Source organism: Alosa pseudoharengus, unplaced genomic scaffold (assembly GCF_046254945.1).
Source record: "Alosa pseudoharengus isolate Yale_2024_CS ecotype anadromous, Long Island Sound unplaced genomic scaffold, YU_APseudo_1.1 YU_APseudo_1.1_scf_8, whole genome shotgun sequence".
Classification (NCBI taxonomy): Eukaryota; Metazoa; Chordata; class Actinopteri; order Clupeiformes; family Clupeidae; genus Alosa; species Alosa pseudoharengus.
The window spans coordinates 22,450,634-22,461,876 of NW_027468870.1; the positions used below are offsets into that span (position 1 = coordinate 22,450,634).

Genomic DNA, 11,243 nt, shown 5'->3' on the forward strand with positions numbered 1-11,243 from the left:
AAAAGAAAAAAAAAAAACATCACAGCACCATGAAGTGGTCGATCAGCCAAAACATTGGCAAGTCATTTGAAACCAGGGCTTAACCACAGAGTATAATTGGGTCCTCCTTGACACGCATCTGTGATGTGGCCACTCTGGTGGTTTGCGACCTCGCCATTTCCAGGTATGAGTGGTTTGCATTAGGGTGCAGCTTGATCTTTCCCCCCTTGGTTTGGGTTGGGGGGGTGGGGTGGGGGGTGGCGGCAGCTGTAGCGTGGGCAATTTTGAGGCATGGGTGCTTAGTGTGGGTGGGGGGTAGGGGGGGGGGGGCTCAGGACTATTGGGGCGGACACTTGTGTTGCCTGGTTAAAGTTTGAATAGACAGTCCGTATAGTTTGGGGTGGGGGTGGAGGGGGTGGCGTCGTTTGCTGGGCGGTGAGCCGCTGGACGGGGAGGCGGGCGAGGGGGGGCGTGGAGGGGCGGGGTTGGGGGAGTGCGGCTGCTGGAAGGGGTACACAGGGGAGGAGGGCGAGTCTATAGCACTTCCATCGGAAGAATGGGGGCTGACGCACCGTCCTCCTTGAAGGTAGCGAATGCACTTCTTTTTCCTCCTAGGAACAGTCAAGAGAGTTATCTGTGAATAAAGCGTGGATGTAAAATGTCACCAATAAGAAACTTAAAGTCAGAAAACCACAATAGAACAAATGAATGGCATATTGAAAAGCTCAATCACTGATGAAGTTCATTCATAAATATATTCTATAGTTGTATCACCATGTGTAAACTCAAGACTGGGGCCCGTATGAAAGGGACCAAGGGCACCCAGTGACTGAGAGCGGGGACTTGCTGTGCTTTCTCAGGTCAGTGGAAACAAAAACATCGGCTGCTGCCAACAACCTCTCCCCATCTACGCCGGAATCAAAGTAGAGCGCACATGCGCGCACAAACACACACACACACACGCGCACACACACACACACACACAAACACACACCCTATCAGCATCACATCAAAGAAGCCTACATTCACCAGAGCACTAGGTGTGAGTCACTCGCTCACCACAGAGGAGGCACAAACACTGGGCCTTTGCCTAGGCAGGGATTTAGAGCGAGATAGAGCGGGCGAGAGAGAGAGAGTGAGAGAGGAGCTTGCTCTCTAAATGTCAAAGGCCTCAGCGTCACTTGTGGCTCCGCCTGACCGCATGAAGGAGAGAAAGTGAGACGCAGATGTGGCAGCGAGACGTGCCATCAAAGCACAGAGAAATGCCCTGGATTGTGTGTAAAGGGTGTGCCCATGCACTACACTGGTGGCTGTTCATAAACGCCACGTGAGGCTTGATGTTGTTGCGTTAACTCTGGACATGGCTTTATCAGAGCGCTTCAATGAAGCAACATTTACTCAAGCACCTTTTATTACAGTTTAATATGGTTTTAGTTTGATATTTGATTTGGCTTCACATAAACACAATACGGATTGTTTGTTTGTTCCTAATACTTCGCCTTGGTGACTCACATATGATAGATGGGAATTTAGATTTAGAAAAAGACTAACTCATATAATCCCAAAACAAAACAAAAAACAGCATTACTTTATGGTGGACAGCAGAGGGCGATGTGGAGTTAGACCAGAGCATGCACAGCATGCAGAACAGAGCACAGCAGTACCCAGAGCCATGGCAGAGCAGGGTGGGAAAAGGGGAGGGGGGAGGGGGGGGGGGGGGGCAGAGAGTGAGAGGTACACACCTGCAGGGACCACACCATTCCGTTTGTTGGTTGAGGCCGAAGCGAGCTCTGCATTTCTTAGGAGAGCCGGGGTCTGAGCACAAGGCAGCATGCGGTGCAGAGAGAGACCAAGTAGAGAGGGAGAGAGAGAAAGAGGGAGAGAGAGAGAGAGAGAGAGAGAGAGAGAGAGAGAGAGAGAGAGAGAGAGAGAGAGAGAGAGAGAGAGAGAGAGAAGGGGGTGAGAGTCAGAGAGAGGAGAGAGTGTCAAATTGGCGGCAGGGTGAAAGAGGAAGCAATAAGAGAATAGACGGTTAGTTGCCCTTATGGAGGAGAACATAAACAACCAGTCAGAATCGGGAAAGAGCAGGAGCTGCAGGAAGACCTGACACCAGACACCCATAGATGGGAGGGTAGAGAGAGAGAGAGAGAGTGAGAGAGAGAAAGAGAGAGGGAGAGCGTCTCCACAGAGCTAAAAAGCTCGCCATGCGTCCATCCATCGTTTCTCACTGGACATTTATGCATCCGTAAAGCTATTCATGGGTTTCATCAGGTCCCTTTCCACAGGTGTATCAAATCAAGCACCTTAATTATCAATGCAGACTGCATGGTGATTGATTAATACACCTGTGGAAAGGGACCTGATGAAACCCATGAATAGGAGGACAGGAAGCGGAGGGCCCATACCTGTGGTGGGGTCTTGTTGCTGCTGCTTCTCCCGTTTTCTCCTCTTCTTCTTTCCCTGAGGGAGTGACAAAACAATCAAGCATGACTCAGCAAGTTTATTTAGTACCGGACTACTGCTAATAATCATCACTGCTCTCTGGATGTAATCTAAATTAAGGCAGGTTTTCTTCAGCTGATGATTTTGTGGCTAAAACATTATTATCCTTAAGAGCCATATGGTAAGTCATCCAGAGAAAGTCCCAAGATCTCCAGGTGACGAATGAGGAACCTTTACAGGGGTCATCTAAGGGGTGTGTTGTTCTAAAGCTGAGAGGTGATGAAAGTTCTCTTAAGATCCCTTCATCAGGGGATTTCAGGCATAACCCTCGAGGATCTGAGGGGACCGCATTTACAGCCCTTCTCTGAACACCTCTCGGTGAGCAGTACCTAAAAAGCCCAGTTGGAAGGGTTCCAAAAGGGGGTTCTACATGGGACCCTTCATCAGACACTTCTAAGTAAAACCTTAATGTGTGCTTCCACAGAACTCTCTCTGTTCTAGGAGCGCAGCTTTGCTGAGGTGAGGGGTGAGAGAGAGAGAGAGAGGAAATCTCTGTGTGAGGAGAGGGAGAGAGGGAGGGAGGCTGGCATCAAAGTGCCAGGGGTAAAGCTGCACTGTGCAAGGCGAGACTTGCATGTTCCACCCACTGGTTCTTAAACCTCCAGCCAGCGTGCGTGTTTGTGTGTGTGGTGAATGTAAAAAAAAGGTAGCGTGATCCCGGCTGTGAACGCCGTGGGTGGACGCCTCACTTCCTGTTGGGGTGACAGGTAACGTCTCGAACACGCCAGACACACCAAAACTCTTGTCTGTCTCGCTCATGTCCTGAATTACGACACACCACTTGATTTCAAGTACATTTCACAAAATCACAATGACAGCATTGTAGCATTCAGGGATAGTGTGTAGTCACATCACATGAAAATTCAGTTCATTACAATATTAGTGTATTTTCATTCTCTTTGATTAAGCTCTAAAACGTGCAGCATTACATCACATTTCATTGGACTGAATAAAATGTGCTTATTGCCAAGACAAAAGCTCCATGCGACACCTCACCAGCATCAGTAGCTAACCCAAACTAGAACTAAAGGAAAAATGAAAGACAGGCATCCTGCAAATGTTACAAAACCCCAAAGACGTCTTTGAGGAAAAGGTTGAAGTAGGTGTCGAGAGATTTGTACCCGCTAAATGTTTTTTGTAACGGTCCCTGTGTGGGTGACAATGTCTGACGTCAAGACTGTCGTCAGACGGTGGTGATATCTAGGATGACTGTTGTTATGGGTTGGAACTGTAGTTGCTTAGCAAGTAAAATAAAAAAAATAAAAAAATAAACTCCCTTAACTCCTCTGAATCTCTTCTAGAACCCCACTAGAGCTGGCCACTGGTACCCCATGATACCATATCATGATACGTCACAAAAGTATTCCGTACTGCCAAATAGTGATTCATTGCTTCAAATTGACAAAAATACTTGTTTGATATGATAGATATGAAGACCTTAGTCTGTAATTTCAGTGCTACTGCAATATACAGGCACCAAGTATGTTCTTCATTAATAATTAACAGTCAACAGAAAACCATGGTGACTACACAGATAAATAAGTAATTATGGTTCTTAAAGGAAGACACTAGAGGTCAAATTATTGATACGGTATCACAAATAATAGTATCATGATCCAACAACACATAGCCATATTGGGACAGCTCTATGCCCACCCCACCCTCCACCCATGACAGGACTGCAAGCAGAAGCGCCCACCCCCCTGCAGTTAGTAGAGAGCCAGAGTAGGGTAAAATGTTTGCCCTACCCCATCAGCTTTTCTCTTTTCCTCCCCGGCCCCTCTAAGGCCTGCATCCTGAAAGAGTTCAACACACACTTCACACTTCAGCACAGCGACACACACACACACACACACACACACACACACACACACACACACACGCACACATGCACACACAGCGACACAAAGCCATCTACTCAGGGCACTCGTTACTACACTACATGATATAACTGTGTAATCTGTGATCTGAAGTTTTTAGCTGGCGATGAGGCAGGGGGGGTTGAGCATTTTTCTAAAGGGACTCTCTCCCACTCATACAAACATAATGCCGAGGCACATGCCATGCAACGACAGCAGAGCAGACATGATCTCAGAACGGAGAAATGGCTTTAACACTCCCCGCTTTAAACTCTAAACAGATCTCTCCGCTTCCCACAGCTGCAGTCTACCACTGACCCACAACCCATTAGGAAAACAAACAAATAAACAAACAGACAGACAAACAAACAAACATCTCACTGATCTGAAGTTAGTTCAGACAAATATCAGAAATCTTCTAGCCTTCTAAAATGGATGCACTAGTTGCGGCCACACAGCTATGGGTGGGGGACCAGGGATGGAAATTAGCACCAGCCACCAGCCAAATGATGCTCAAATATGAAAATGGATGGAACGTTTCAGACTATAAATGATTTACTGTTGAGGGCTAATGAATTTGTCAGTGGCTGGTAGACATTTTTAAAAACTCATTTCCAACCTTGGTGGGTACATAGAGAGAGTCCACTGAGGAGACAAAGTGGACGTGCTATGGTGCGGGGGGGGGGGGGGGGTCACTTACGTAGTTGTCCCGGGCGGACCAGCTGGGGTAGAGCTGCATGTGCAGCTGTCGCTCCTTCCTGGCCAGCTCGTAGTACTTGGCCTGCTCCTCACGGGTCAGGGCATGCCACTGCGGAATCAAGCACAGACAGGCACTTGTAAGTCGTTTCGGCTCAAACGGTCAGCGAGCTACACAAATACATGTACGTAAGTGTAAATGCAAGACTGGGACACAGTCAGACAGAAGTTTGGGGAATCAGATGGGGCTGATCAGTGCAATCCTCACGATTACAACCAGGGGGTGGCTTCAGGAATTAAAGCTCCAGGAATTAAAAGACAGTGAGTTTAGTAGTTTCAATACACCACCTGATTTGGATAGTAAGATTGTGAATGGGTGATATGAGCTGGTTAAGCACAAGCATGGGATTCAAATAAAAGGGGTTCTGGTGCAACCGCAAAAACTAATGGGGAACTTCCTTAATCTGACATTTTTACCCCTCTGCAGACCATTACTGTGGAGATGGGTCCAGCCCTATGTGTAACAACCCCCACCCCCCCCTGCCCACCCATACACACACCCTCTTAGCACTCACCCGTCTCCCCACACTCACACACACACACACCCTCTTAGCACTCACCCGTCTCCCCACACTCACACACACACACACCCTCTTAGCACTCACCCGTCTCCCCCCCCCACACACACACCCTCTTAGCACTCACCCCCCCCATACACACACCCTCTTAGCACTCACCCCCCCCCCCCCGTCCTCCCCACACACACACACCCTCTTAGAACTCCCCCCCCCCCATACACACACCCTCTTAGCACTCACCCGTCTCCCTAGGATCTGATTGATGGCGGCGCTCTCCTTCAGGGTGCACTCGGCGATCACCTTGGCCCTCATCTCCTTCATGTAGAGCATGAAAGCGTTCAGCGGCTTTTTGATCACCGGCTTCTTGGGCTCCTTCTCTCTCTTGGGCTCTGGGTGGGGTTTGCTGTGGGTGGGGTGGAGAACACATTCAACATGACACCTCTGTATGACCCGTATTCTTGTTTTATAGAATACGTACAGCTCTGAATGGGTTGACGGTCATATTAAAAATTAAGAGACCGCTGCAAATTTGATTTGAATGACCGTTGACTCATTTGATTGTCACTCAGCAACCGTAGGATGACATCAGAAAAATGTGCAGTGGTCTCTTTTTTTTTACAGAGCTGTATATATATATATATATATATATATATATATATATATATATATTTATACACACACACACACACACACACACACATATATATATATATATATATATATATATATATATATATATATATATATATATATATATAAATTATATCACAATAATTCAAGCTGCATTTGCTACTCTGATTCAGAGTATGCAAATGTATTTAATCGTGTGTATTTAGTTGTGTATTCAGTGATGTTTGGGCTTATAACCTGTTTATAACCTGTTTATAATCTGGGTGGGATACTCACGCATACATATTTCTGTCGTACTGGTCATGTTCCTGTTTGCCTGAAGGGGGCACTATTGCAGGGTGTGGGATGCCTGTGGGGTGCATACCGGAGGGTCCCAGCATCAGAGAATGAGAGAACCTGCGGAAGGGACTCAAAGTTATGGTCATCTCCACAGGTCTGCTATGGGAGCAGCCAGCCACACACACACACACACACACACACACACACACACACACACACACACACACACACACACACACACACACACACACACACACACACACACAGAGAGCTGCCATACACATTTGCTGATTGTTCCACTAGATGGCGCTCTTTAGACATGGAAGCATAAGGAAGCTGCAGCAGGACCAAGCTGGAGCGTTTCGTGTGGACCATCAACTCACCATAGCAACATTTGTTTTATTTTCCATACATACCTTTTTAACACCTTTAAAAACCATTGTCATTTCAGTGTTGCCGCAGTAAATTCAATAATCCACCCAAACAAAAACACAAACTTGCCTCGGAACATGTTGCACGACTCGGACTCACGCGCATAGCTCAAAAGCACAACATGAATCCCACCAACTTCCAGTGGAAAAATCATCATAATTCCCCTTCTCCCTTCTGAGTTCGTTCTTCTTTATAGATTTAGTTTAAAACAAAACAAGCTGAAAGCCGCCACCACTATGGTGACATAACGGGAAGCTGGAGGAAGATGCGTGAGACTGACGTCTTGTTGATGTTGAGAAGTAAACCATTTCCACAGCTTGGATTTATTACTGATAGTGAATGAGCGAACACGATTTGTTCGCATAAAAAATCCCGCCGTCGAGCTACAAAGGGAAAGAGGGCTTTCGTGACGGAGCCGGAGACTAACAAGGGAAGCCACAACAATGAACTGCAGGCGCTTTTCTGCGGAGCCAGGGCATAATTCACTGGTGACATGGACCCAGGGAGAGAGAGAGAGGGAAAGAGAAAAGGAGAGAGAGAGAGAGAGAGAGAGAGAGAGAGAGAGAGAGAGAGAGAGAGAGAGAGAGAGAGAGAGAGAAAGAGACGTCTCCTGCTGGTCCCACTCAATCTCTGGCGAGGCGGCTGGCAGACCCACGCAAAGCATGAACACACACATACACACACGCACACACACACACGCACTGATGTAGCAACGCTGGATCAGAGGTGAAGGGCAAGGCGTGGCATCCAGATGGACGAGGAGGCGTTGGGAGGGCTGATGGCGGGGTCAGACACACAACAAGCAGGCACGAGGGGTGGGTGGGGGGGGGGCATCGGGGAGGACCACGAGGGGCATCCTCCGCCGGCCAGCAAGGCACGGACACGAGCACAGCGCACGGGGGGCACCGCCGCTGCCTGCGGACACACCACATACTGTACCTGGGGTAGGAGGAGCTGCTGGGGAGGCTGGAGGAGTAAGACTGCCTGAACCCACAGGAGGACAGCGGGTACACAGGCTGAGGCTGCCTACGGGGTGGGGGTGGGGGTGGGGGTGGAGGGGGAGACAGACGCATGTGTTCAGCTGAGCTCAGTAGGGGGCAGGAGGTGGGGGTAGTGGGGGGGTAGCATGGTCCGTGCTCTCACTCACTCACTCACTCCCTCACTTACACAGAAGCCCGGCCAGTCCCAACATCTGTGTCTAATGAGACCCAGTCTATAGGGAAAACCTGGGACAGGCATACAGTCTTTGGGGGGGGACAATGGATGCTGAGCTCTAGCACGTGGGTGGCATCTGGAACCTGGTGTGTGTGTGTGTGTGTGTGTGTGTGTGTGTGTGTGTGTGTGTGGACTAGGCCCCACTGCGGTGAGCCGCACAAGTCCATCAACCAAACCAGCCTTCGAGGGCCTTTGATATGGACGAGCTGTTGCCTCGGCATCCCCAGCCACCCAGTCAGTGAGCCAGCCAGAAGGTGTCTGTTAGCCATGCATGCGTGTGTGAGTGAGTGGCGTCGGGGCAGACCCACACACCCGCACTCGTCCTCGGCCCTCCCTCACACACACACACACACACACACACATGTGCGATACATCTGCTAATCTCTGCCCAACAGCGGCCAATTGGGAGGTGTTTGGTGGTGGTGGTGGTGGTGGTGGTGGGGGGGGGGGGATGGGTTCTGACACCTTAACCTCATCAGAAGGACACAGAGGACACAACAGAGACCCTGAGCTTTGGTCACTTCCTGTGTCAGAGACTGGGGTTATGCGTCGCCAGTGAACACTTGCCTGCTAACACTGACACTGGCCTGACACATACATGGGATTCAAGTGGGATAACTGAAATATTAGGTCCTCTAAATCCCCACATTACATTTAAGACGGGGATTTGTTAGGCTCTAACTAAGCCACTACATGAGGAATCTGCAGCCAACAACCATATTCTTCTACTCTCAATTACACGGAACACTAAGTATGACAGTCAGGATTTTTGTAACAATATCTTGTTCTAACAATAAAAACCCACATATCGCCTGTCTTTGCACACTTGAATGAGAATGTAGAGATACACATATAATCTTCTGCTAAGAAGATTATGATAAACCAAGAGCATGAGTTGACCCTTAGAGACAGTCAGTGTCTGTGTCTGAATTGGCAAAACTCTTCTGAATCAATACTGGGAGCCTGATAGGGGGCCCTTGCTCAATGTGCTTCATGTGTGCTTTGTTTGTCATGCTCACACAATGGCTTGGATTCTTTTCCTCGGTGGTAACCAAAAAGCCCTATCTTCATTACAACATGGCACGACTGTGTCTCAAAGCAGTGCAAGTTTTTAATTTCTCCTTCAAATGTTTTATATGTCTTGTTTTATACTCCGTTTGTCTGCAAGTTGGACAAACAAAGGGATTAACTAAACAGAATCCAACACATGGTGTGGAAACAGACAACGTCTTATTCACTCTGTGTAATAGCTACCATCACAGACATAATGATGGCTCTTCAGCTTTATACAAAATAGCAATAAATTAATGGGGATGAGATATAATCCTCTGTTTCGCATAAAATGGCTGTCAAAACTTCCCTCTTGATCTGGCTTGTCCACTGCTTACTGCAGGAGTGGAGATTCTCACCCAAATCAAATGAACAGGGCGGCTACAGGTCTTCTATCTGTACATTTGCTAAAAGAGTTAATTGAGCACATCCCAGACGCAAAACCAAATTATGTCAGGAAATACTTAAAAAAGGAGTCTGCACAAGGAGTCTGATTCTTTCTTTTCTTGCGTTTTATTTTGTCATGCTAGCAAGAAAGGAAAGAATCAAACAAGTGTGCAGACTCCTTTTTTGAGTATTTCTTTAATCCCTACAAGCCAGCAAACACAGCTGACTATACTTATCAGCCATTGGATGGCTGGCACAGTTCCAATCTTAGGAGTGAAATCTGCAGTGCTGCCCTTGCTTGGTTGGACTGGAAACCCTGTAGCCCTACATGCTCTTAGTAGAAATGATTGGCAACCACTGGTTTACTGTCTACAGCCAAGACAGGGCCCTGAGAGAACACATGTGAGGAGGATGACGATGCTGAGACACCCACACACACTCACACACACACGCACACTCCCCCCTCCACACACACACACATGCTCCCACACACACACACACACACACACATGCTCCCACACGCACGCACGCACGCACGCACGCACGCACAACACACACGCACATCACACACGCACAACACACACGCACAACACACACACACACACACACACACACACACACACACGTCATGCAGGCTTCTTCTGATGGGACTGGGCTGATCGATAGGGGGCAGGCTGGGCCACTGACCCTGAAGAGGAGGAGAAGGGGAAGAGGATGGGACTTACCAGTTCATGGAGGGGGAGATCTGGCTCACGCCCCCAGGGGCAAGTGAGTAGAAGCTGGACAGATCCTGGGACTGGTGCCTGTGGACGCCTGGAGGGGGTAAGAGGGCAAAGGGGGGAGGGTGGAGAGGAGGAGAGGGGTCGTTAAGTTGGGGAGGAGGGTGAGACAGGGTGGGGTGGTGGTGGTGGTGGAGGTACCTCTGACTCAGCAAGGGCGTCATTACCTGCCTGGGAACCTAACATTAGGCCCTGGGCTCAACGCACAGAGCCACTCAACTGGGTCACGTTGTCATGGATACTGGGAATGGTCTTTGCTGTTCCCGCACTAGCGCATTTGGGATAAAGTACCTCAGAGTTTTTCTCGCACAGTGAAGTGAAAGAGTGGATGAAGGATTTTAGCGTAGCATTGAGTGTGGCGTTTTATTTATTCCAATTAAAATGAGATCAGTCTGAAAGAAAACATGAGAGAGGGCCCAATGAAAATAAATAAAGCTCATACATGTCATCATTTACTGGCAACTTCTGACTGTTCAGCACTTCCAAAGAAGTCAATCTGGTTCCTTTGACGCATTTGCTGGGCCTCCAGTCTCATTCAAGAAACACACCAAACATGGCTCCTGAGCTTTTAAAAGGAAGTCATTTGTCAACAGAGAACACCTTGCACTTAGGCCCAACCTGCAGGCACCCTATACTTGAACAGAAGAATGCTGCCCGATAACTGTAATTTGCAGTTGCTCTGGGTCTGTTTTCTGGTCTCTGTCATCCATAAATCTGCTTGACTGGAATGTGACTGACTCAGCCTGCTCCTACGCTGTCCCCCAACCCCCACTGACTTACACAACACAACACAACCAAACACCTAAGCAGGCCTCAATAACCTCACAACCGCCAGACTGACGCAAGCCATCTCAAAA

At 48.4% G+C, this 11,243-nt stretch overlaps 1 protein-coding gene across 12 annotated transcripts in view; it reads right to left on the reverse strand.

The window, feature by feature from the left end:
* The window catches only part of tcf7 (transcription factor 7), a 41,149-nt gene continuing 29,906 nt past the window's right edge, over window positions 1-11,243 (reverse strand). For 2 of the 12 annotated variants that reach the window (XM_076275046.1, XM_076275056.1), the window contains 9 exons: window positions 10,333-10,420; window positions 7,895-7,981; window positions 6,521-6,640; window positions 5,855-6,017; window positions 5,041-5,148; window positions 4,230-4,277; window positions 2,385-2,439; window positions 754-886; window positions 524-613 (listed from right to left, as the gene is read on the reverse strand). In XM_076275046.1, the coding sequence (XP_076131161.1) occupies window positions 765-886; window positions 2,385-2,439; window positions 4,230-4,277; window positions 5,041-5,148; window positions 5,855-6,017; window positions 6,521-6,640; window positions 7,895-7,981; window positions 10,333-10,420 (791 nt within the window). In that variant the 3' untranslated portion in view covers window positions 524-613; window positions 754-764. Of the gene's footprint in view, window positions 614-753; window positions 887-1,721; window positions 1,795-2,384; window positions 2,440-4,229; window positions 4,278-5,040; window positions 5,149-5,854; window positions 6,018-6,520; window positions 6,641-7,894; window positions 7,982-10,332; window positions 10,421-11,243 lie in introns of those variants that run through there. The other 10 variants (XM_076275058.1, XM_076275047.1, XM_076275049.1 and 7 more) reach the window with 10 other exon arrangements.